Source organism: Marmota monax, unplaced genomic scaffold (genome assembly GCF_021218885.2).
Source record: "Marmota monax isolate L192 unplaced genomic scaffold, Marmota_monax_Labrador192_F-V1.1 WCK01_AAM20220418_F8-fsc00208, whole genome shotgun sequence".
Lineage (NCBI taxonomy): Eukaryota > Metazoa > Chordata > Mammalia > Rodentia > Sciuridae > Marmota > Marmota monax.
Genome location: NW_026693914.1, coordinates 2103333 through 2129800, shown reverse-complemented (window position 1 = coordinate 2129800; position 26468 = coordinate 2103333). Strand labels below are relative to the sequence as shown.

At 57.8% G+C, this 26468-nt stretch overlaps 1 protein-coding gene across 3 annotated transcripts in view; it reads left to right on the top strand.

Annotated features, from left to right (window-relative positions):
* Window positions 1-26468, top strand: part of Sdk2 (sidekick cell adhesion molecule 2) — a 244380-nt gene that overhangs the window by 141204 nt on the left and 76708 nt on the right. For all 3 annotated transcript variants that reach the window (XM_046463440.2, XM_046463439.2, XM_046463441.2), the window contains exons 4-8: window positions 11194-11341; window positions 17120-17253; window positions 23472-23583; window positions 24936-25126; window positions 25234-25317. In XM_046463440.2, coding sequence (XP_046319396.1) covers window positions 11194-11341; window positions 17120-17253; window positions 23472-23583; window positions 24936-25126; window positions 25234-25317 — 669 coding nt within the window. The remainder of the gene's footprint in view (window positions 1-11193; window positions 11342-17119; window positions 17254-23471; window positions 23584-24935; window positions 25127-25233; window positions 25318-26468) is intronic.

The window sequence follows — 26468 nt, the reverse complement described above, 5'->3', positions numbered from 1 at the left end:
CCTTCCTGGTGGGGCAGGGGCTCTTCAGGTGGCCGCCCTGAACCTCACAGCTGTGACTCTCAGACTTCCTGGGGCCTCCAGGACCTTGACCTTCCCATCCTGCAGCCCACGCAGCCCTGGAGCAAACAGCCTGGGGAGCCCCATGATCTTCAGGGGGCACTGGGAGGTGCCTCAGTGGGGGAACCAGAGCTCCAGGAGGGAGGGGGTGACGAGTCGGGGCTCCCAGAGGGCCAGGCGACAGAGCGTAGAACGCCAGGCCCTCGCTGAGCCTTTGGAGTGACGGCCTTCCCCGTACCTCCAGCCCAGGAAGGCTTCCTCAGGTAGGAAAGGGGGATGGCACCAGAGGGACCCACTGAGGACAGAGACCCGGGCCTCACCCACGGCCCCTCCCAGAGCTGCGCCCTTCCTGGACACCCCAGCAGGCTGCAGATGAGGCACAGCACGGCTGCCCCAGCCTGGTCTTCCAGGGACAGGGCAAGAGGTCGCACTGTGGGTGTGGGCGTGGGAATCCTTAGTGAGCCCTGAAATGTAAATGAGGATAGGACGCCGTCTCCTCGGAGCCCCGGAGCCCGGGACAGCCCCTGAGTTAACACAGGCAAGAGCTTGCTAGGCAGAGAGGAGCAGGAGAGACGTGCAAGAAAACCTGAAGTGAGGCAGAGTGTTTGTAATGATTATGGAAAACAGCCCTCATCAACAGTGGAGGGAGCTCGCCCGGTAAATCCGCAGCCAGGCAGCGCGGCCTCCACCCAGAGAGCGGCAGAGCTGGAGCACCGGCTGGAGGACTCCCACGGGGCTTGGTGTAGCATGTTCAGGAGGCGGGAGGCGGGAGGCGGGGGGCTGCAGCTCACTGGCAGGCGTGGGAGTGTGTGCGCCCAGGGCACATGCACGCGTACTGCAGTCAGTCTGCCTTTTTCCATATGTGTGCAAGTGTGTGCACATGGGTGTGTGCGCCTCAGCCAGTCTGCTTCTCTAGTCAGCTGTCTGAAAGCACATGTGTGTGCAAGTGTGCCCACGCATTGCATACCTATGTGTGTGTGCAAGCATGTGCATGTTTCTGTGCAGTGTGTGCTTACAAGTGTGCGTACACACACATCTGTGTGGTCCTTCACATCAGGGTTGGTGTGCTCTTTACTCACGTATGTGCAGGAGAGAACATATGTGTGGGTGTACACGCAGGTGCACACATGCAGTCAGAAACACCATCCAGGACACCATTCAGTGCAGGCTGTGGGGTGAAGGGTGGGGACTCTGCCAAAGCCCTTGCTTCAGAGGAGACAGCAGGAACTTTCTGGCGAGCCCCTGAGATGAAATGACACAGTCTCCCCGGGCTGGCTGTGCTGGTGACAGATGGTCAGTGCCCGTGTGGCTGAAATGCTTCTTTCCTTGGTTGTGAGGGGGTCCAAGAGCACTGCATTACACACCTCTGCTCACATACACACAAACCAGGATGGTAGGTCCTCCCTCCAAACCAGGCCTGACTGTGCATGGTCACTGCCCCCAGGCCACAGGGATCCTCTTGCCCTCAAGCTGGGGAGGCAGTGGAACTAGACCCCTCTGTAGGCCCAGCAGGCCAGGTGCACCTGCTGTGGGCAGAAAGACTTTGGTAAGGACCCAGGGGTACCTGGCACCTCCTGGCTGCTGCAGAGAAGAGTCCAGATCACTCTGCCCTGCCCTCCAGGGACGCCCAGCCTGGGAAATAGATGGGAGGGGATCTGTGCTGCCCGACGCCCTCACCTTCTGCCCAGGTACAGACCCCTGCCATGGGGTCACTCTCAGCTCCTCTCCTGCTCATTGCAGTTTCCAGAGGCCTCCAAACCCTCTGGCGGTGCTGGCAGGGATGACCCCAGGTCGATGACATGTGGGAGCCTGGGCACTCTGAAGTGGCTGAGATCCAGTTGGCAGGCTGTGGGCCCAGCACCATAGGAGGCAGTGTGGCCTAACAAGGAGCGTGGTCTTGAGATGCAGATCACATTAAAATCCTGCATCTGTCCTTGATTTCTTTGTGACCCCAGGAAGCAGCTGGACCTCTGAGCCTCTCACCAGCTCCAGTTTCTCACCTTAGAATTCACTTAATCATTCCTACTTCTTAGGCACACCCCAAAGATTCCCTGAGCTCATGTGCCGAAGTCCTGCCTACAGTCCCCCCTGAATCCCTGGGACTCGCTGCTGCGATTGCTATTCAATGGCCTCCTCTTAAGGAAAACATAAAAGCAGACCACAGAAAAATGCAGATCATGGAGCTGGCTGCCTTTCCAGGGCCTCTGCCACCTCACACGGCGGGACTCCTACCCTGCCACTCTACCTCCTCAAAGCTTCAGGTGTATCCTAGACAGGGCTTTGACCACGACTGTCACCATGTCCCCACCACCTTCTCCTGTGCTGCTGCTGCTAAGATGTACACATGTGTCACCGGCCCCAGGCAGAGCAGCAGGACACCTTGGAGGGGTGGAAGGCAGAGTCAAGGGGAGGCTCACGTTAGCCAGATCCGAGCCACCAGCTGGCTGCTGCTCCCCCAGACCAGTACTGAGCACCTGCTACAGCACCCGGCTTTCCTTCAGGGTCCCCTAAAGTGGAAGCTCCTGCCTGCAGCCCATGGAGCCCTAAAGCCAGGGAGCCTTGGGAGCTTCTGCTGGCCCCGGAGAAGAACTGTCAGCCCAACAAGCTACAGGTTTTTGCCAGCCCTGATGGCCATGGTGGGGCACCTCCCCAGGCCCCTCTGTGGCCTTGCACTTGTCTCGTTTGGGGGGTGGTCTCTCTCTTTCTCTAGTTGAGGGAGGTGAGGCTTCCACCGTCCAAGGCTCCCAGGAATTCAGGGTGTAGGGAAAGATGAGATCTGGCTAGAGCAGCTCACCCTCACCACTCTCTGGGCAGCACACGCCATTCCTCGGTGGTCATCCCGCCTGAAGAGAGAAGACCCTATCCCCGTGTTGTAGATGAGGAAACCGAGGCCCAGCAGGGGCCGTAACTTACCCAAGTCTCGAGCATCAAAACCAGGATTTGAACCCACGATTGCCCAACTGCCAGACAGCCCCAATGCTGCCTGAGCCTAAGGAAGGTAAACCCAGCGTGGGGTGTGGGAGAAGGGCACCTGCTGGGTCAGGTTCTGATGCATCCCAGCCACCCCCGGGCTGTAGTGTCCCACACAGAGACGCCATCGCTCCCAGGGATGCCTGTGGCTGGTGCCTATGGCTGGGGTGGTCGCCTGTCACATGATTTTTCACTGCTCTCTGCCTGGGCTCTTTGGTGTGCCAGGTCAGGACCCTTCTGTCTTGAATAACTATTGGCCATGCTGTGGGGATGGGGTCAGAAGGGGTGAGTCTGAGCTCCACTGAGGACCCTGGGTACATCTCTTCCTCTCAGGCCTCAGTGTCTGGGACTGTAAGATAAGATCCGTGTTAACACTTTCTGGTGTTAATAAGGTGAAGGTGGCCATGAGGGCCAGGACCATGGGCCTGACACAGAAGGCCAGAGCCAGCCAGCCCTGGGCAGGAATCTCCAGAAGGATCCTTCCTCTGGTGTTATTGGGTGAACATCTTTCCTCAGTGGGCTCCCAAGGCAGGTCGGAGAGCTTGGGAGGTATGTCCTACGAGCCACAAGTCACGGGGAAACTGAGGCTCAGAGAGGTTACAGGACAGCCCAAGGCTCCCCCCGCCCCCGGATTTCTGGCCTTCTGCCTTCGTCTTCCTAGTAGGGCATAGACATGAACCAACCTTGAGCCCCGATTCAATGCCACATCTTAAAGCTGTGTGACCTCAACTTCTGTGTTACTTAACTCCTCTATAGCTTCATTTCCCGGTGTATAAGAGGAAATGCTGCTGTTAATGCCAGCTTGGGTTGCAAGGATCCGTGGATCAATGCACACAAACAGTCGAAAATGCTTCCCAGACGGGATGGACGCATGGGAGAGCAGACTTTCCTCTCTCTAAGAAGTGAGCCAGGAAGGGTGACCTGGAACCTTATGTCACTCTGTCTGCCACTTGTGTCAATCTGTCTGCCCAAGTAGGGACATCCCAGCCACCCCTCCACCTGGCAAGGCTGAGACTGGAAAGGCAGCTGGTCAGGCACCAAGGAGCCCAGTTCAAGGAGGCTGACCCCTTGATTGCACACCCTGAGAACGAGTACCCAGCTCACCTCACCCTTTCCCTGTCCTGGGGTTCTCCCAGGCCTCTGCATCTGTCTCTATCCACCCATCCTCTTGCACAGACGCACATGCTCTGAGATGGGCAGGGTGGGGCTACTTCTCCCAGACCCCTGGCTGTGGCCTCCTTGGCTGCGTCCACCTCCCTGGGAGGACAGGTTTTGTCCTGGGGCTCAAGGCAGCAGGTCCTCTGGTGGCTGCTGCCCTTTGTGCCCCTTTCCAGGGAGCCGTCAGGCCCTACCCCCAGCTGGTGCCTTCCCAGAGAGGGCCCATGAATTGGGTTCTAATGAGAAATTAATAAGGCAGCTGTGCTAACAACTAATGATAATGGTAAAGTCATTAAAAAAAGATTCTTTACGTGTTTTTAATTACAGCAATTAAGGGGAAGTCAATAAAACATCTCTCCCCCCCAGCCCCCTTCCTGTCCCCACATTGAGTCTCTTCTTTGTATTTTTTAAAGTCACCATAAATTTCTGGCATTCAGTTTGTGGGAGGAGTGGGAGAGCCCTCTGGAATAGACAGGCTCCCCGGAGCCAGCTGTCGGCCACATGCGGGTCCTGTGGCACCTTTGTGTCCTCCCCTGGGCCATGCCCCCAGCCCCCTCCCCAGCCTGCACCAGCCAAGACCTGCTCAGCGCAGCACCAAGCCCAGCCACACACACAGCCAAGGCCTCTGTTCTGGCAGCCTGGCTGCCACTCTAAGACAGGCCTCGAGGGGAGCGAGCCTCAGTCCTGCCAGCTGGGGTGGGGCTTCTCCTCATTCTCCACCGGCCCGAGCATGGCATGCAGCATGCGGAGCCCACGCTGCTCAACGGCCCTGAGCCCGTGCGCACCAAGCATCCATTTACCAGGGCCTTGAGGTCCCTCATGAACAAGGGTCATTGCCATGCAGTGCCCCCTAACTTGTTCTAGACACTGAGGGCACAACAGGGGACAAAACCAAGACTCCCAACCCTGTCCTCAAGGGAAGTAGCGAGGAGACACAAGCGAACAGGTGGACACATAACCCTAATCGGGTGCACAGGAAGGCAGATCAAGTCTTGTGAGGACAATGAAGTCAGGTAAGAGGGACAGAGCGCGCCAGGGACCTTAACTGGTAGGCGTGGAGCTGGGTCACCCTGAGGAGGTGGCTTGAGTAGAGTCTCCAGGATGTGGATAGGGGGTGCGGAGGTCACCCGTGGCCAGGTGCGAGGGTGCTCGGGCGGGCTTGCCGGTCTGGGCCAAGGTGACCGGAGCAGAGTGAGGGCGCCCAAGAGAGGCAGGAGGTAGTTGGGAAACAGGCCTCGGGGACAGGCCAGGGTTCTCAGCCGTGGTGGGGGCAGAGGCAGGGTGGGCTCTGGTTGCAGGGAAAGCGTCATTTTCATGGCACACACATAAAACCACAAGAGACACCATTCCACACCCCACAGCTTGGCAAAACCCAAGGAGACCAGCCCGACCCTGTGCTGGTGGAAACCCGGGGCCCTGATGGTGGGTGTGAGAACTGGTGCAACTTGGGGAACCGTTTGGCGTTATTAGTAAAATAGACGTGTGCCTGCCCTGCGTCCCGGCTCGGCACGTCCCCTCCTGTACCAGAGCACGGGAGGGGCTGCCCTCGTCAGAACAGCAGCATGCTGGGAGAGAACGCAGGGGCAGCACCTTGCCCCATCGCCCACGCTCTCCCACGCCACCTGAAAATGACCGAATTAAGGGCAAGGACTCAGGGTCAGCACCACAAAATCATGTTGCTTCAAAAAGCAAATCACAGAAGCCCACACTCAGATAATCCCAGGCACAGGGGTTTTAAAGCAGAGTAAATGAGCCGTGAGCTGCTCCAGCGAGCACTGGTGTGTGGTGAGATGTGAAGAGACGGCGGGAGAGCCCCGCGTCCAGGAGAGAAACGAGCCCTGGAGCGGGAGGGCCTGGGAGGTGTCGGCAGGCCCTGGCTTGTAAGCTGGGTGCCGGCGCCCAGGCGTTGATTTCATTCTTCTTTAAACTATACATAAAATTACATTCTCTCTTTTCTATGCATGACAGCTCATGATTTAAGAATAAATAAAAGCAATGACTATATTCTGAAGTGGAACCCGCACTTTACAGGACCTGTTAAGCCATAACAAAGACATCAAGGAGATGTCTTAGGCCACTTCCAGCTGTGCCCCGGGCCTACACTGCTCTGCGCCTGGGGCAGTTGGTTGGCAAGGTGGCCTCAACCCTGGCACATGAGCAAGCCACCACTGCAAGGGGCGTGGGGTGGAGCTGTCTGCTTCCTCCTGGACCCGGGAGCCCGACCCCTCCCTTCCTCTAACCTGCCCTCTGGCTGTCTGGCTCCTTCTCAAAGCTGCCTCTTGGCTGCCGGGCTGCAGGGCTGCAGGCCAGGCGCCTGGTGCACATGCCACACCCAGGAAGCCCACCTGACAAGGTGGAAAGGGGAGAATGGAAGGACACTGGGCATCCAGGGCTCGTGGTGAGATGGGCAGATGGTGGGTAGAGAGGCAGAGGAGGATCAACCACAGAAATGGGAGCACGGCCCTCGAAGCCCTCCTTCCTCCACCCTTCCCATCACCCGTGTGTACATGCCCGTGCCACCATCCCTCCATATAACTGAGCATACAACCAGCCACCCCACACATGCAAACATACATGTTACATAGGGGCATACGCCATCCATCCTCCACACACACAAAGACACACACGTACCATCCACCCCAACACACAACATACATGCATGCAATCGTGACACACGCATACATGTGTATGCAGGCACCCCTCCTGCCACACACGCATGCATGCAGCACACTCTGCCCCGTACACATGGACACGCATCCTACAACCATCTGTCCCACCGTCTGAGCCTGTGTTGGAGAAAGACAAATCATCCCTCCAGCCTACCAGCCCCCTCCCTCCATTCCCCGGCCCTCCATCCCCCCTTTCAAACATCTATCCAGGGACTACACAACCCCACCCTTCCCCACTGGCCCTTCCTTCCCTCTGGCCACCCTTCTCTCCACCTCCTGGCCTCAGCCACCCCATAAATTCGCCCAGCTAGTTAGTTCCCTGGTCTCAGCCTGAAGGAAGCTCACCCACCCCCCCCCCAGGCCAGCCACCAAGCGCCAGGAGGACAGGGAACAGGACTTTCTTCAGCGCCCACCACAGGGCCTGCCGGGCCCACAGTAGGAGCTCCATAAAGAGCCGATAAACATGGCATTGGGTGAGTTTAGACAGGACCTACTGTGCGCAGAGCTCGGGCCTGGTGGCGGTAGGGATCTGCTGCCTCCCCTCCCGGCCTCCCTCTAGCAGAAGGAGACAAGTGCAGCGAGCAGTTCAGTGCAGGCCAGAGTCAGGAAAAGGCGACTTGGGAGGCCCGGGAGGCCGAGCTCAGCCGGGCCCTGAACGCGGGAGGAATCACTCTGTCTCCATCAGCCTCCATCTCCCCACCGACCAAATGGAGCTAATAAAACTAGAGCAAAGAGAAAGCCGCAGGATTGCCATGAAATTGCTTTAAATTGTTTAAATATATCTTCTGAGTTCTGTGAAAAGTTTTTTAAATGGATGAAATCGTTGTACGAACTGAAATCAATGTGATTTATTGATGTAATCTTTTATAGACAGAGGCAAGTAATAGAAATTAATAAACAACTAAAAATGTACATTTATTAAAATTGAGCTTGTCGTGTTATTGGGAAGATTAAATGAGATAATGCATGTGAAGCCTACCTAGAAAAAAACCCGCATGGGGTGAGCGCCCGGCAAGCCTGCTTTCTATTTCTATTTGCTTGGCACCGGGTGATCCTTTGTTGAGGAGGTGATGTTTACGCTAAAAGAAAAATATGTAGGATTCCAATATTTTAATACTGAAAAATATTGGATACCGTTTTTAACACTTTTGCATACCTTCCAGTTTCTATGTGTGATAAATTACCCGGAACACAATGGTATACAGCAATCATTTATTAAGCTCATAGATTCTGTGATTCTGGAATTTGGGCAGGGCCCAGGGGAATGGCCTGTCTCTGCTCTGTGTGGTTGGAGGTCTCCGTGGAAGGCCTGGGGGCACAGGCTGAAGTCACCTGGGGGCTCACCTGTTCATTCAGATGTCTGGGGTAGAGCTGGCTGTTGTCTGGAACCTCAGACCCTCTCCGGGTGGGTGGTTCCCACATCTGCTTGGGCTAGCTGAGCTGCCTCCCAGGGCCGGTGTCTGATGAGTGACAGCCAGGTAGAAGCTGTATCCTTTGGATGACCTACCTGGAAGAGTCATACAGCATCCTTCCAGCAGGTTCTATTGGTGAAAAAGTCACAAACTCCCAAGATTCAAGGGGAGGGCACATTGGCCCTGCCTTCCAGGAGAGGAAAGTCAATCACAGTGTAACAAGAGCAGTGGGAAGGGAGAGATGTACTGATGCAACCGTCTTTGGAAAGTTACAACATGGCCCACATGCCCTATCCCATGTCAGCCTCAGGGCAAGCCACGGGGAAGGCACCCTCCCTAACTTTCGATGGCACACAAGAAGCAATTGAGGCTCAGCAAGGTTGAATATTTTGCTAGCATCACAGCTATAAGTATCAGAGCTAGGATTGGAACTCAGTGTCAAAGTCCCCAAAGCCACCACCAACCATTGACATACTGCCTGCCAAATCTAGAACAAGGTTGTGAACAGCAGATTTTATTTTTTTGAAACACTAAATTGGCTACCTCCCCCAGGATGATGTTGAACCAGGGTACCTTGGTGAATCCTGGCTTGTTGTGGCAATCCAGGCAGGTGCCCAGCGAGTCAATAGAGGCTCTGTAGTGGGCAGTTGGGTGTGTGTAATTCTAGGAGGCAGGACAGTGTGGACATTCCAGCAAGCAAGGTTGTTTGAGGTCCCCTTAGGGAGGGACCTTGAATCCAGGCAAGGGGGTCAACCTTCCTGTGCCAGGGAGGAGATACCAAAGGCTCAAGCAGTCAACCACATGGCCAGACTCTTCTTCAGGAACCATGGGGGAGTCCCCCCAGGTGGGAGGCCAGAGGTCAAGCAACGGGGACCACTAGTTGGCAGGGCTTGGGGGACCTGGTACCTTGGTACCTGAGAGTGGTGTCCCAGAGGAAGAACTGGGGACCTCATAGGGGACCAGGAAACACCTCTGATGTCAGGAAGGGAAGCAGCATCAAAGACTCCAAGTGGCTGCGCTCAGGGGACTGGCCAGGGTGGCGGTGGTGGGAGCCATGGATAGAACTAATAGCAAAAAAGAGGAGTTGGCCCGAGGTGGCAGGGCCTCCTGGCAGAAGTGCTCAGCAGACGCTGGGAATAGTGCCTTGGTGCTCAGGGAGAGCTGAGCTCGGGCAGAGGACGTGGGTCATTCGTAGACTGGTTATGGTCAAAGCCATAAGGTCAGGTGGGATACCAGGGGTGTCAGCGTGGCCCCAAAGAGACTCAAGTCCAGGGCTTGAGAAGAAGAGAGCTCAGGCCAGTGGCCTTAAACTTGGGTGTGCAGCGGAATCTGTAAGTCAGGCTGCAAATCAAGAATTCAGAGGCCAGGTGTGTGACAGCCGGGCCCTCCACGGCCTGGGGAGGAGGGGACGCGGGGAGAGTCTGGGTTTGCCAAGTGCCAGGTGACGTTGAGACCTGCCAGGGTGGGCTAGCCCAGCTGTCTTCAGTCACCACGGCAGTTCTCAACTGTGGCTTGTCCTGGGCACCACAGACCCATATGGATGCCAGAGGTGAGACCCACAAGAGTCTCACCTCTGGAAACAGAGGAAGAAGAGGCCATGCTGTTCAAGGAGTTGAGAAATAACAGCCACCCTGGTAAGAGAAGCTCAGGTGGCTTAGGACATGTGGCCCCTTGGGTGCAGAGGGGAACGTTGGGCACTGGAGAAACCAAGGCCCACGGGGCCGCGGTCTGAGCTCTTCCTGCACGTAGCCTGCTGACCAGGGGAACCCAGGGTGTGTCACGATGTAGTGAGGGTTTGAGGAGGAGGCTGTGGGCTGATGTGGGCTGCCCCAAGCATGGTGTCCCCCTCCCCCACATCCCACGCCAATGAAATCAGAAGCTCAGGGGTGGGACTCCCATCGGGCCTCTTTAACTCTGCAGGTTCCTGACACAGCGCCTGGGGAGAAACAGCGCTCCTGCTGGCTGAACATGGACCCTTCAGGGGCGTCCTGCTAGGTGGCTGGTTCTGATTGGCAGGTCTGGGGGGCAGAGACTCTGCATGTCTAACCCGTGCCCAGTTGACGCCTACACTGCAGGCCCCCAGACCACACCTGGAGCATGGAGGATGGACATTCATTTTCAAGGGCGGGGTGGAAACCCAGCAGTCCCCCCACGCCCAGTCCCAGCCCGGCAGGCAGGCAGGTGGGTGGGTCCATGAGCTGGGAACCGAGGTCTCCCGTGTGGCCCTCTGCCCTCTGCCCCCTCCAGGCTGCCAGAACATCAGAGGCAGGATCAGTGTTCTCCTATCTGCCAAGCACAGAGAATGCTTTAAAAAGAACAGCGCGGGGTTTATGTCCTGCAGCTTCACTCACGGCCCCCAGGGCCCAGGTGGGGCATCCTCTTCCCAGGGAGGCTGTTTATGAGGATCCAAGACCCCACTCCTCTCAGTACCCCCACCCTTCCCTTTCCCTAGGGGCACGGTCTGTGACCTACGCCTAAAAGCCCTGCCAAGCCCAAAGCAGCAGGCACAGAGGGAGCAGCCGAAATCCAAAGTTTTAGGTCCAAGTGCAAATCCTGGCTCTGTCCCTTCCTAGCTGTGTGACCTTGGACAAGTTAATTAACCTTTCATTTGAGCAGTATTTTTTTTATTGTAAAATATGTGAAATAATGATCAACCTCTCACGGTTGCTGGATAAATCGATTCGAGGATATACGGATATAAGTGGATATAAAACCCAGATGCATAAAGAGAGCGCATTACGCTGATGAATTAGAGGACGGGGCGGGCGGATCTGAGGTACTCCAAGCATGGTGTCCCCTGCCTGGTGGTCACCTTCCGAGGTGCTCCTCCCGTCCTGCCCATGTTATCCTGCTGCGGCCACCACGTCACACCAGCTGTCCCCGAGCTGACTTCAGTCCCTGATCCCTGCCTCCCTCTCCCCCTGCAGACATGGGCAGCTTTGAGGAGGGTGAGAAGCGCCAGAGCGTCTCCCATGGAGAAGCCGCCGTCATCCGCGCCCCACGCATCGCCAGCTTCCCCCGGCCGCAGGTGACCTGGTTCCGCGATGGCCGCAAGATCCCGCCCAGCAGCCGCATGTGAGGCCCCACTCTGGAGGGAGCAGGGGGAAGCTGTTCCTGGGGGAGGGGGTTGGGGGTCAGATAAACGCAGGGGAGGGCCGGCCCTGCAGAAACCTCGGCTCTTCTGGGACGTGCCCAGCCTGGGCTCCTCACTGAATGGCCACACAAGTTAGGTTTGCCAGGGGCTTTCTTGGAACCTGCGTGCCAGGACTTGGGGCTCCCAGGGAATCCCAGGGCGTGTCTCTGCTCTTGGCTGGAGACAACTCTGCCTCTCAGAGGACTTAAAATACTCAAGCAGGCAGCACAAGGCGCGTCGCCATGGCGACAGGCCCAGGACTCAGGCCAGCACAGGGGTGGTGGCGGGCGGTTCTGTTGTACGGGTGTGGCTGGGTGTCTGCTGGGTGCGAGGGCGTGTCTGCTTGGGCTGCAGGAAGTTGGTGTGGCCGGGGAGGCCGGGCAGGGAGGGCCAACACACGGGGCTTTCAGGGCTCACAAGGACCTTCTGTGCACCCCTGGCTGGGGAGTGACGCCGCTAATGTCCCTCAGGCCCACCAAAGGCGGGAGGGACAGCGGGCCTCCAGGAGGTCCCTTGGGCTTTCCTCTCTGGGCTGCCAACTCTCCTCTCTCCCAGGAAGACCAGCTGCTCCCCATCTGCTCGGGCTGCCAAACTGACAGGACAGAGCCCGTCCTGATCCCTGAAGCAAGTGGAGGGGTAGATGGATGGCTCTCGTCTTTGGGGAGCGCAAGGACCCGCGATGGAAACACAGTAGCAATAACAGTAATGTCACAATGATAGTAGTGACTGTCATTTATCACGGGACAGCTGTGTGCGCTCACACTCCCATTCCCCCAGGGCTGCTGCACCCCAGAGGTAGCGGGTGTTCTCAGCCTCCCGCCCCCAGAACACATGCTCCAGAAACACTTACTGAATGCAGGATCCCACCACGACCCTAGGAAGTGGCTGGCTCTCCCCCACTGCACAGCCAGCACCGTGAAGCCCCCACCATTACCACTTTCCCAAGTCTCAGAGGGAGTCAGGATGGCTCAGTCCCTCCCTCTGTGAGACACCAGGGCAAACGGCACAGACACGCGCAAACCACTGCGCTTGGAGACCTTGTCCTGGCACAGTGGTCCTCAACCTAGCCGTGGAACTCTCTGGGAAGCTCTAAAATAGACTGACCCTTGAGTTCCGCCCTAAGGTACTCTGATTTATTTGAAATGGAGAGCAATCGGGAAGTAGGAATTTTTTAAAAGCTCCCCAGGTGATTCTAATGCACAGCCAGGGTCAAGAACCCCTCCTAGGAGGTAACAGCAATCTACAGCCACAATGTGCTCTGTAACAAAACATCCCAATGGCTAAAACAACGAGCAGGAGCACTTAGAAAATTTTTCTTAGGCATCTACAGGTTGGTGGTATAGGCTGGCACTTCTTCCTGGGGTTGGCTGGCCATAGACTAGCCTCGAAGGGCCTCATGCTGGCCGACAGGTGACTGCTCTGATCTAGGCGTCATCCTCCTGCCAGCTAGCATGTTGTCTGACAGTTGCAGAGAAGCAGGAGAGGAAGCAGAAACACGGGTTTTTAAGTCTCTGCTAACATCCAATTGGCCAAAACAAGAACATGGCAGAACTCAAAAGCACGCATGTGCCATGGGACCTTGAGAGGACGGCAGAGTCACAAGGCTCAGAGCAAGGTGGAGAAGGGGGCAGGAGCCTGGGTTCCCGGGTGGACTGACAGCGTAGGTCAGAGCCCACCCCTTAGAACTAAGTTTCAATGAAGCCAGCAGAACTTTCACCCCAGCATGGAGGCTGGGGTTAGGCTGTAGACAGGGTGCTCTATGCATAGCCCAGGCGCAGGGCAGGGAGAGGCATCGGTGCCACGCTAGCTCCCTTGATGCGGTAATCTCATGCACCCAGGCATATCAAGACATCCTGCAAGCAATCGATTGGTAGTGTCTGTCCAGAGCACAGAATGGAAAAGGGTTCTGAGGCTCCACCCAGGCTGGTGGGAAAGAGCACGGTGGTGGATTGGTAATGTCTGCCCGGCTGCGGGGAGGGGGCTGTGCGGTGCTGGAGGAGGCCCTCACGCCCATCCTCCCTTTCCTAACACCTTCCCGCCTCCTTTTCCCACTCCAGGCCTCTGTCCTCACCCGCTTCCCATTCCCAGAACCCTCTGGCCCCAGGACAGAGTCTCCCTGACCTGCACACACACGCGCACACTCACACACACATCACCACCCAGTCCTGCCAGACACAGGCTAGAACTCTGGGGTGCTTCTGTCTTGGCAACTACCACACGTTAACACCCATCATGAACAGAGAGGGTCCTGGAAGCCGCTGCCTAGTGTCTGCACGTCAGAGCTCCGTGTCAGTCTGTGGGGTGTCCGGGAACGCTGCTGCCACCACCGGCCCGGGCACCATCACACCAGGCCCCAAGCTCTGTTGAAAACGGGACAAGATTCCCAACAGAGATGCCTCCTGGGGGCTTTGGGCACAGCCTAGGACGGTTTAGTTTATTCTTAATTGAATTAAGGCTTGAACCCCTCGGAGATAAGGAAAGGGGGTAACCAAATAGGAGCAGCAGGCAGGATGTGGTGGGGCCCATCAGAGGAGTGGACAAGGCCCAGGACATTGTAACCAGGATGTGGCTGGAAAGGACAATCCAGCCCCTGTCCAGTGCCCCCCAAACGCCCACCCCTGGGGATCCTTCAGCATGAGTGTGTCAGGGCCCAGCAGAGGGGACACCCTCCCTAGTGCAACAGCAGCTTTCACCCCGGGACTGAGCATGCATCATTCTGTGACGTCTGTCATGGTCCCCAAGCAGAGGGCAGGAAGCCCAGGGACCCTCCTGGCCCCCTGCTGGGTCAGGCAGCAGGTTAGAAGGTCTGTCTGCCTCCTGTCCTGCTCCACATTCAGTACGGAACCCAGGCCCCACAGGCGGGCCCCAGGCCAGGTGATGGTGCAGGCCAGGCCAGCTGCAGTAACGGACACCCCAGTCTCAGTGACCTGACCTCACGGAAGTTGATGTCCCCCCTACAGGAAGTCCTGCCCAAATGAGGGACAGGAAGGGTACCCTTCTCCACAGTGGCCAGAGCCCAGGCTGATGGGGCTCTGCTGTCCTTGACACAGGCCCTCAAGCCACCCTGCTCCAACAGAGGGGAGAGGGTGGCCCGGGTGGAGCAGGGGCTGCACGGTCCACGCCTAGAGGCACACACGTGCCCTGCGGCCCTCCCTCCACACAGCCCTCCTGCCTGCCCAGGCAGGATGCTGTACAGTGCCCCTGGCTTCCCGGCAGCCGTGCTGATCTCCAGAAGGAAATCCTGGCACCGAGGTGGACAGCGGCCATCCCTGCCAACTCCATGTCTCCGCCTAGGACAGGCGAGGACAGGCTATCACATGTGCTGATCTGCTTTCTGTTGCCAATGACGCCTCAGGCTGGAGAGCTATAAAGGGAAGAGGTTTATTTTGTCTCAGGATTCTGGAGGTGCAAGATGGAAGGGCACATCTGGTGGAGACCTGGCTGGCAGGGTCCCCAGGGGGTTCAGGGAGGGCCACACAGCAAGAGACAGGGAGTGCGTGTGTGTGTGTGTGTGTGTGTGTGCCTTCTGGTCTCTCTCCCCCTCTCATAAAGTCACCGGAACTCAGTCTTGGGTCCCACTCTGACCACCGTATCTTTTCCCAGTACACCCCAAGGCCCCACCTCTGAACACGATACTTAGATTAAGTTTCCATCCCCTTAACCTCTCACAGTGGGGGTGGAACCTCAGCAGATGAACCTTGGGGGACAATCCATACTGCAGACATCCACCTTTAGTCCCAGTCGGCCGCCTCGTGAGGCTTGAGGATGCCTGCCAAGCTGCCTCCCCGGCCTCCACACCAGCTGTCAGGAGCACCCATGGAGTGGCAACCAAGCCTTGTGCAGATGTCCTCAAATGTCCCCCGAGGGCAGAGTCACCCCAGGTGGAGAACCACCGACCTAGAAAGATCCATCATAACATACACCAAGTCCACCCCCTTTCCTTAGCTCCAAGGGGTCCAAGCCAAATTCATTCTTAGTGGCCGGGGCCGGGGGTGTGGCTGGGGAAGCTGGGGCCTGCAGAACGATCCTGAGTCCTGACGTGGACTGTGCCAGGTGAGGGTCACGGGTGGGGGGCAGGTGGTCTCATGGGCTGTCTTGGGCCCCCTGGGGAAGAAACAGAGACACAGACAGGGATCAGAATCCCTCACCTCCGGGCTGAAGGCATCCTAGCAAGCATTTGCTCCCACCTGTGTGCAGGGAGGGAGATGAGGCCCAGCTGGGGGAACAGCAGGCTCCTCAGAGGCTGGGGGGCCCCAGCCCAGGCTCCCTCCCCCCAACCTCAGCCACCCCCACATGCTGCTCCAAGGACAAAGGTCCCTGCAGGAGACTAGCAGGTGTGTGGGGGGGTCACCTTCCCCATCCTGTGTTGTCACCTTCAAAACATGTTAGATTGGCTCTGGTCCCACCTATCACCCCATTAGCTGAAGATTAAAAGAACTCTCCAGAACCAAAAAAGAAAATGGACATCGTTAGGGTTTCTAGGCACTAGGGGCTGGAGGACTCACTTCCCTATTGCCCAGAGTTCCTCGGCTGGCGTGAGTCTCAGCATGCGATGCCCCAAAACCAGGAGCAGGGACCCAGCACCCCGTGGCTGGGCGAGAGCCGGGCCGGAGACGCGTTAGTGAGGATGTTTATTTGAGAGCCTGTTTAAAACTCTGTAACATTCACCTAATGGGAAAATTTGAAAAGAATTCAGCTGGATTTGTCCTTGTTAAACTCACATTAAGGGTGTTTAACAGCTGTCTCGGGCACATCACATTACAATCCCGAGATAGACTTGGCAAACTAATGGGTTTGTTTGTCATCGGGAGAAAGGGTGAAGGGAGTGGGCAGAGCCAGCCTGGGCGACACTCCCCGCGCCGCTTCATCTGCACAGGAGAGGGACTGGCTTTCAGGGACCCTGCCTGCTGAGGGTCTGCCTAACGGGAGCCCAGCAGAGGCACCAGCCGGGGGGCTGCGGCCCCTCTCCACCCCCGTAGCACAGCCTGCCTCCCTTCTCACCCTGTCACCCAGCCCAGTAGCTCCCAGGAGGGTTCGCAAGCTGTGGGGAGGGGGAAGCTGACCCCCGAGGAGGGGACCGGGGGAACAGGACCCCCAGAAGTCTGTTTCAGGCAGCCTCCCGCCTTCAGTCCACCCAGGCAATGTTAGGATTAGGGTTGAGGAGACCAGGCTCCTCAGGAGGCTGAGACAGGAGGATTGTTCAAGACCAGCCTCAGCAACCTAGGGAGACACTGTCTCTAAATAAAATCTAGAGGGGCTGGGAATGTGGCTCAGTGGTGGAGGACCCCTGGGCTCAATTCCTTCTACCAGAAAAGGGGTTAGGGCTGAGGCGCTGATCCTGGAAGGCCCCTGGTCACTTCCACGTCATTACTTGTTGGTCACTCACTCACTCTGTGAGCATCACTGAGGCTCCCAGATGCTTGTGCTGCGGCAGAGGTGACCCCTCAAAGCCATAAGGACAAAATCCCACTGGGGCCCATGGAAAAGGGCCCCGCCTTGGGGTCGGGTAGGGGAAGCCTCTTGAAGCCAGTCTCGAACCCCAGGCCTGACCTTGGGATTCTCTGCACAGTGGCTGAGGAGGCAGGGAGGCCATCCTTCCTCCTCTTCCCAGCTGGGGAGGGGATAGTAGAGTGGGGCCAGCCACTTCAGGTCCCTGCCCTGCGTCCCTGGAGCCTCAAGAGCCCTCGGGCCCCTGTCAAGGAATCCGTTCCTCTTCCCAGAGCCATCACGCTGGAGAACACCCTTGTCATCCTGTCAACGGTGGCTCCCGACGCGGGCCGCTACTACGTGCAGGCTGTTAATGACAAGAACGGCGATAACAAGACCAGCCAGCCCATCACTCTCGCCGTGGAGAGTAAGTAAGCTCGGGGCCTGGGACCGGCACAGAGCGGGTCATTAAATCTTGGGAACGGTGCTCCAGAGGGTCATTGGGAAGATGGAATGGCAGCGGGGTGTCTGGGGATGGCAGTGAGGGACCCTCCCGAGGAGGAAGCACGTGGGGGCGGGGGGAGTACCAGGGAGAGGCAGAGGCTGCTCCCTTCCGGAAGCCTGCGACCCTGCATCAGGAGAGGGATGTCTAGTGTGGCAGTTAGCAGGGTCCCTGGAGGCCAGGGAGGCGGGGGACAGGGCGAGAGGGGGTGAGCACGTGTGGCTTACAGCCGCCCGGGCTCAGGTGCTGCCAGAGGAGCACCCGGGAGATCGGAAGCTCGTTGGGAAGAAATACACCAGCTGCCTCTGCTCGGCTGGCAGAAGAGCCGCTCCCAGGCGGAGCCAGGCGCCCCCACCACGGAGACACAGGCTCTCGCCAGGCCCCCGCTACACATGCACCCGGGGGCCCTTGAAGGGGACTCCTCAGGGTCCTTTGGCAAAATAATCCGTGTCCAGCAGAGAATGGAGCCAGGTCCCTGTCCTGGTTCCCCTGCAACACGGTGTCCTCCATCCAGGCTCCACCCCCAGGGTGGAGAAGCAGAGGAAGTGGCTAGGGGGCAGCCCGGGCACGGAGTCACCAAGCCTGGGGCAAAACCAGTACTTCTGGCAGCAGCTGAGCACCGCCCAAGCTGGGGGAGCCAGATGTTCACGTCCGTCACAGCTGTACCACTCCTGCTCCCAAAGTGAATGTCATTGGTGGTCCGTGGTCCCACCGGCATGTACCCACCACCAGCAAGATGAGGGTGGGGGCAACGTAGGACCTTGCCCGATCTCCACCTCTGTCCGCCTGTGCTCAGTTATCCCAGAACATTCCCGATCCATATTCTAGGGTTTTGCAAGCTCCGGCAGAGCCCCTTCCCACGTTGCCAGTAATCTCCTTCCTCCAACCCGAGGTTGCAATACGCCAAGAAAGACATCTGGATGCAGGAGGAGAATTCCACTGCACGCTGACCCACCAGAGTCACAGTGTGACCTCTGACACTGACCTGAGCCAAGGTCTCAGTGAGTCCCACAGCCTGGGGCTGCGCTGCGAGAGCTGGCTTCCTGCTTCTATAGGAAAAAGGGATCCGCCCCTCGAGGGAGATGTTTTCCCATCTGTTCTCTAGTGGATTCTCATGAAACCTGGTAATGTGTCAAAGGCAAGGTCAAAGACACAGAGTGGCTTGTGGTCATCTTCCCGAGCGACTCGGTGTACCCTGGCACCCAAGGTCGGGAAGGCTGCACTCTGGGTCCCCTCCTGAAGGGAGTCAAACAGCTGCTCTCTGGGCTGAATGTCGGGGTCACCCGCGTTCTGCTCCATCTCCAGCCACCACTGCCCTCCGCTGGCCCAGGGGAGGCAGGCAGTGCCCCTCCGCCACGCGGAGTTGGCTGATTTTTAGCGAATTTCCCCTCCCACCAGTGATTGCACTTCAAAACCCTGCTCCTCGCGCTGACACAAATCCCCAGCCAGCCTGCCTGCCCGCCAGTCTGAGAGGAGGAGCGGCCTGTTCCCCACCACCAGCTCCACTCCCCTGCTCTCTAGTGCAGCACAGCCCCCTCCTCCATCCCTCAGCTCAGGAGCCCCAGAGCAGACCTCGTGGGGAGCCCATGCTTCTTGGAAATGGAGAAGGAAAGGGCGATTCTGCTGATCCCAGGAGTCCTTCCCTGCCCATGGTAGCCCAGGGACTTCGCTCAGACTGTCACAGCTCTGAAACCCCCCACCTGTGTGGGGCCCCACACCTGGGGATCAGAGCCTCATGGAAGATAGTGCGTCATACACAAGATTTTAAATCTTCTGGGAACCCCATTTTTTGCAAAGTAAAAAAAAAAAAGCAGAATTAATTTTATTAATATATTTTATTAACCCAGCATTTCTGAAATATCTTTTAAACACACCTTCCTATAGGAAATATAGCATATTTTCCACTTTTTTTTTCTTGCATATGAAGTCTTTGAAATCCACGCGCATTTTACACTTAGAGCCCGTCTCAATTCCTCTCCATTCTGATGCTAAATTTTCTCCTAAAATACGTGATCTGTATTTAGATTTCGTAAAATTTACAGCTGAAAAGGTAGAGTCTTATACCCAAGTTGTTCCTGTACATACTTAAGTGTTCTAATAACTGAGTTGGGATCTGTTTTTTTAATTAAATGTAAATTAGTTAAAATTAAATCACATTAAATCAAAGGGGCACCAGCCGCACTTCAGGTGCTCTGGAGGCATAAGTGGCACCCTGGGCTGGGGGATGGGTGGGTTTCAAGGCCTGGGTGCTCTGGGGCTCAGGAGGCAGGAGGCCCAGGTGAGTCTTGTGGTCCCCAGCCTCGTTCCTCTTCAGCAGAGCCATGTTTGTGGTGGCCTTTATGGAAATCCTCTGGGGCAGCCGGATCCAAATGTGGCCTCTGCGTGGGTAGCCCTCTGCTTCCTCCTGTCCTGGGTACAGGACGGGCCACCTGTGTCTGGGGCTCACATGGCCACGCCTCCTTGCTGAGGCTTGCCCTGGTTTTCACCCGCTCCAAAGCCCCCCTCACCCCAGTATCCCCTCAGACTGGAACCACCTCCACCCACAGTAGCTAGCGCTGCCCCAGGACCAGCCCACACCCGCTTCTCACGCCCGTCAGGACAGGTGCCATACCTCAGCTCCAGGTCATGGCAGGGGACCCCCACACAATAGGCATGTGATGGGTTTAGAGAGAGGCCCCCCATCCCCAGGCTCTTAGCTCCCAGCCGCCCTGGCCTTTCTGGCTCACCGTCTGTCCCTGCTCCTGCCTGTGTGCAGTTTGGGGAGGCGCACCCCTGTGTTTGGTGCCTGAGCCAGCCCTGCAGACCTGGTGACAGAGGGACTCCCCAGCAGAGAGCACCCGACAGCCAGGTGTGTCCCGCCACCCCCATGGCCATCTCTGATGAGTCCCAGGAGGAGAGCCGATGTCCCTGTAAGGCTGTGTCCTTGGAAAGGTGGCGGGGTCTCCTCCTGACTGCAGCAGTCACCCAAGCGCCCTGCTGTCCCCACCCACTCTCAGCCTTTGTTCCAGCTCCCAGCCGCCACTTGCTGCCCTGCCCTCTGGACACTAGGCTTGGTTGCCCCCTCCCTGGTGCCCTTCCCAGAGCCTCTAGACCTGCTGCCCCTGCTTTGGGTCTCTGCTGGTTCTTCCCTCGCTGTCACATCTCTGCCTCCCCTGACATGAGCAAGCCCAGTGTCCAACGAGTGGCCTCTTGTTCCTCCCGTTCTCCCCTGTCCCTGGCTCCTGGATCTCGCTGTGTCCACCACACACCTGCACCGATGGCCCTCCAGCAGGCCTCCACCCTGTATCTCTAGCATGTCCACCCCGCCACCAGTTCAGACAGTGTGACAGAATCCAATTGGCCCGTCTCCCTGGGAACCAGTTCCTCCTGGGCTCTGCAAAAGGGGCCCCCTCTCAGGCGTCCAATCCCTAAACCGCCATTACTCCTTCAATCTTCCTCCACCCCAGACCACGGCCACGCCCTGTGGCCTTCGTTCTCCCCTTCACTAGCCGGGCTCTCCCCAGGGCAGCTTCCAGTCCAGACAGGCTCACTAATCCTCAGCAGTCCACTCTGCCTGCCTGAGCAGGAGTGGGACCATCACGCATGCTTGCTCTGACCTCTTGGGTGCACTGTGTTAAGGAGGATTCTGAGGACACATCTGGGCTCAGCTAAGAAAAGCACTGAAACCCATTACACTTCCTCCCGCAGAGGAAGGAGCGGCCTGGGAAGGGGCAGCGAGCAGGGCTGGGCCCTGGAGCTCTGCAGGCCACCCGGCAGCCCCCATTCTGGAACACCCTCCTCCTCCTCGCTCCTCTGAGCCCCACTCAAGTCCCAGCACCTACCATGAAGCCACCACACACCACGTCCCCAGGAGCCAGGAGGTGCCTGTCCTCTCCCTTGGTCTGGAGGCCCCAGGAGCCCTGGGGTCCATCGCGTGATCCGGGGTAGTAGGGAGAGCTCTCTCCAGCACCAGCAGGCAAATCCCCAGGGAGTGTCATTTATTAAGTGCCTACTGTGTGCAGGCACTCTGCACTCACTACCGACCAGCTGAAACACAACCCCTGCTCTCCTCACCCCCATCACCAGCGTCTTCGGGCCCTTAGATGTGTGAGCACTGCCCACTCTGCCTCCCAGGCTGTGTCCCCCAGAGGACTGACCTCAGTGGGGCACCTCGGGCTCCTGGCCTGCAGCCAGAGCTCACCCAGGAAGCATGGGTTGAGGGGGCAGTGCTGAATGCACACAGCCCTCGAGGTGGCAGTTCTATCCCCTTTTGCCACCAAGAGAACAGAAGGGTGAAGGGAAGTAGCCCACTGAGGTCATACTCCAGGACACAGACAGGGCGAGGCTTTGAATCCAGGCTTCCGAGACCCAAGACCCCCGTCTCTGCTACTATGGCTCCTCTCCATCCCTCCAGGTTGCTGCCCGGGTACCTGCCCCAGGGGCCCTTGCTGGGTCCCACTCCCCACCTTCCCTGCCCGAGCCAGGAGGCAGCCCCCGCCCAGGGCAGCCGCATTCCTTCATCTCTGCCCGCCGCCTGCCGATCGCCTTCCTCCGGGGCAGCCCGTGCGTCTGGCTGTGTGCACTCTAGCTTGGGCTCTAACTGTCTGTCTCCTCCTTGTGCCCCATTAATCTGGGCCATGGTACCTGTGCGCCCCAGCATGTAATAAACAACTTAGAGCACATTTTTATGGATTCAGCTATATCAGCAGCTTTCAATCCGATCGCGCTTTATGGCGCCTACATGAGACTTTTATATTGTTGCAATGATTCTGCTTTATATGCTCCCTTTCCTGGCCCTTTCATTTTACTTTATTTTCACATTTTATTCCCATTCTTCCTGAGCCTCTTCTAGCAAGGCCTAGAGTTCAGTTGGGAAAACTGCCAAGGCTGACCAGTGTGGCCCAGAGGGGCAGTTGGCCATTGCATGCCCTCCTCCTGACCCCACAAAGGATGTCCTGCCACTGTCACCTGAGGCCGTGCAGGCCGTGGTGGCTGGATACCTGCAGGGACTCCTGGAAGGAGGCTAACAAGGTAGATTTGTTGCAAGAAAAAAAATGCTGTGTTTCAGGGGCCCTGGAGCAGGGGTTCAGAGGATGTTGGAGTCTCTGCCAATACTGGGCCTGCACTGACCCACAAAGAGAGGAACTATCCACCTCCTAAAGAGTCCAAAACACACTGGGCCCGGTGGCATACACCTGAAATCCCAGCAATTCTGGAGGCTCAGGCAGAAGGATCACAAGTTTGAGGCCAGCCTCAACATATTAGCAAGGCCCTAAGAAACTTAGTGAGACCCTGTCTCAAAATAAAAAATAAAAAGTCTGGGGATGTGGCTCAGTGGTTAAGCACCCCTGGGTTCAATCCCCAGTGCCAAAATAATAATAAAAATAACAACAACAACAACAACAACACAGGATAGAAAACACTACCCCCTCTATTAGACCAGTGTACATGTTCTTTTTTTTGTTTCCCTTCAATAAAGCCCCCTCAGTCCTCGACCCTGGGAGTGCCACAGTGACAGCTGCAGCCCTGCTCATTGCTGACATGAACGTATCTGAGCACCTACTCGGTGGCAGAGTGGGTCTCTGTGCTGGAGAAGTGGACCCAGCAGGACCCTGGGCAGCGGACAGCCACGCTCCTGTCCTGGAGAGCCTCCTCCTGGAGCACGCCAGTCACTGTGGGTCACAGCCCACTCTAACCCAGCGTGGCCTCGCCAGGGCTAACTATATCTGCAAAGACCCCGTTTCCTAAGGAAGTGGCATTCCCATCTGCCCGTGAGGCGGGGTCGCGGCTCGACTCTGTGTGGAGTCTGCATCTGGGGAGGAGACGGACAGTGAGGAAGTAAACTAACTAGGGAAACTGAGTCAGGAGAAGGGTTCTGAGGGCAGTAGGGAGGGCTGGGGGTGAGGTGTGGCTGCTTCCCAGGAGGAGCACCGAGGGCCTTGGCGGCCAGCAGGGTCCTCAGGGGGCTGTCCCTGGTCACCCACAGAGTGCATCACAGAGCAAGAAGGGAAATGACAGTCCCCCGGGTCGGTGTCCAGAGGGCAGCACTGGACTGCCTCTGCGGCCACCTGCCCCACATCAGGGGACAGAGATCTCCCATGGCCTGGCCAAGAGGGGTCGGAACTTCCAATCTCTGTGCCCAGCTCACCCCGACCTCTCCCCAGATGTCGGAGGGCCCGCCGACCCCATCGCGCCAACCATCATCGTCCCTCCCAAGAACACCAGTGTGGTGGCCGGGACCTCGGAGGTGACCATGGAGTGTGTGGCCAATGCCAGGTGAGTGGACCTTCCTTTTCTGCTCCTTGTCCCTCCTAACTCAAGCCACTGTTCTGGGGAATGCAGTCGCAATTGAGAAAGTTCTGGAAGCTCTGTCAGGTGAGGACCAGGAGAGCAGAGGAGAGACGGCCGGTGGATGCTCCAGCTGTTGCCCAGGGTGTCGGGTAGGAGCACAGCTGTCTCCTCTGGTCCCAAGAGAAGAGAACAGAACCAGGAAGCAGAGCTCAGCCCAGGCTGCCAGGGACCAGTGGGAGGTGGAGACGCTCCACCACTTAGAGCAGCACAGAGAGGGCAGGGGGCCTCTACTTGCGAGCACAGCTAAGCAGAGGAAAGGGTGCACGGGAGATGAGTCATCGCGGTCAAGAACATGGGCTTTGTAGCAGGGAGACTGGGGACCAGGTGCCAGCCTGGCCTGAACTTCCCGCACTTGGGAAGAGTAGAATCATTCCGGGGCCTCACCCGGTGAGGACACCCTGCTAAGTGCTCCTACTTGACCTCCTTTCTCCCAGCCACTACCAGCAGCCTAGAGAGGGCAAGCAGCCTGCCCAAGCTCACCCAGCTGGCCAACAGCAGAACTGAAATGCTGCCCCCTGAAATCCATGTTCACTGCCCTGCTCTGGACTTTGGTCTCCTCATCTGCAAAGTGACCGTCACTCAGTGATGTGGCCTTGAGGAGGAGGGATAGGGGGAGGAAAGGGGAAAACCTCACTGTAAGGCAAGCAGGTAGGGTGCTGACCCCAGGCTGACCTGATACCTTCTAAGGGCTCCGAAAACTGATGGGAAGAGTTGAAATGTGATGGGTGAAGAGCTGCATGACATCCTAAGGTCACCTACAGCTGAAGGTCCCTGGAGGGCTGGTCCCTGTAGCAACAGTTCTAGAAATACGCTGTGCAGAACCCGAGTATGGGACAGTGGCCAAGATACACAGTAAAGGCCCTGAGAAGTCCCGCATCAGAGAACCTGGCCAACTCCATATGACCCAGCGTTTCCAAACTACAGGACCCCAGACCTCACAGGACCCCCCTGAGTGCCCCAGGCAGCCAGCACAGACCTCATTCATAGAGGGAAGGCCAGGTGCAGGGCCATGGGAAGGAAGCCCAGCCAGGCTGCCCTGCGCAGCTACCCAGCGTCGCCAGCCCTGCCCAAGCACCTCAGCTCACTAACCTCTTCACCCCCAGCCCCGCAGGCGCCCACACAGGCCCAGAGCACTGAGGGGGCTCGCCCTGTGCGGGCGTCGGGGAGTGGCCGGGCGTGGCACGAGGGGGCGGGACACTCCACTGCTCCCGCCCCCGCCCCCGCCCCGCCCCCAGGCCCCCTGCAGTCCAGCACCAAGACCGCCCCCCTCCCCGCAGGCCCCTGATCAAGCTGCACATCGTTTGGAAGAAGGACGGGGTGCTGGTCTCCGGAGGCATCAGCGACTACAACCGGCGGCTCACCATCCCCAACCCCACGGTCAGCGACGCCGGCTACTACCAGTGCGAGGCCGTGCTGCGCAGCAGCAGCGTGCCCCCTGCGTCCCGGGGGGCCTACCTCACCGTGCTGGGTGAGGCGCTGGGGCTGCGGGGCTCCCCTGGGCAGCGTGGCCTAGGCCTGGGGGAGGGTGACCCCACAGTGGACCGGCTCTGATCACCTCCTCTGGTCCCCCTGCAGAACCACCTCAGTTTGTCAAGGAGCCAGAGAGACACATCACAGCGGAGATGGAGAAGGTGGTGGACATCCCCTGTCGCGCCAAAGGTACCACGGGGTGGGGGTGGGGGGAACAAGGACCCCAGACCCGCAGCCCCTCCCCTGCCTGGCCACCATTTCCAAATCCCACTGCCTTCTGGGGCCACATCATGGAATGGAGCGTCAGTCTGGCTGTGAGCAGCAGCCCCGGGAAACAAACAGGCCAAATTACCGTAATCTCAGGCTGGAAATCAACCCGTGTCATCATAACTTGAGGGTTACAAATGAACCCAAATTACCGTAATTTCAGCACAGGTGACAGATCCAAATTGCCCGTAATTTGAGAGTTGTAGACAATGCCAAATCATCATAACTTCAGAACTAGCAGGCCCGGGCTTCTCTCACTTGAGATGGGTCCCAGAGCCCCACCCACGGCTGAGGCCTGTGCTGGTCACCCCCACACCCCTCACCCCCACCCCCAGCTCCCTGGTCGAGGCTCCGGGAGGATTTCCATTTTCCCATCCTGGCTCTCCCTCCTCCGGCAGCTGAGCTGAAAGAGCCCACAGCCAGGACAGCAGCCAGGGGATAGAGAGAAAACCATGGACCAGCGGACATGGCCAAATACCGGTCACAGGGCAGAGTGTCACCCCAGCAGGAAGGAGCCTCCCTGGAGGGGCCACTCTCCCAGGCAAAGAATATCTATGGGGGGCTTTCCATGGGCCAGGATTGTTCTCAGGCAGGGGGTGGGTTTACAGAATGAGCCAAACAGCCAACTCCGGGTTATTCTAGAACTTACATTCTTGCGAAGGAGATGAGCAAAGCTATAAACAAAGACACCGTGTTTCATCCCATCTAAAGTGCCGTGAGTTGTAAGATGCCCCATGATTTTATGAACCACTAAGAAAGAAACAAGGCTGACAATTAAAAGATGACGTGCTGTCAATGCCAGATGCCTCCTGGTCTCCAGGACTTCGCAGAGGGAATGAATGTGCGTCTTGGAATGGAGGAGCCCCCTCTGTCTCAGTGGGGTTCCAGGAACACCAGGCCTGGGGGTGCGGAGCTGTGGGGTGCTCCTCTGAGGAGGTTATTTGAGCAGAGAGGCAGAGAGAGGGAGGGTGGGATGGGGAAGCCTCTGAGAAGAGCCCTCTGGGACCCACACAAGGGAATCCCGTCCACCCCCAGGGGCCTCTGGAGGAACACCAGCCCTCTCCTGCCCTCCA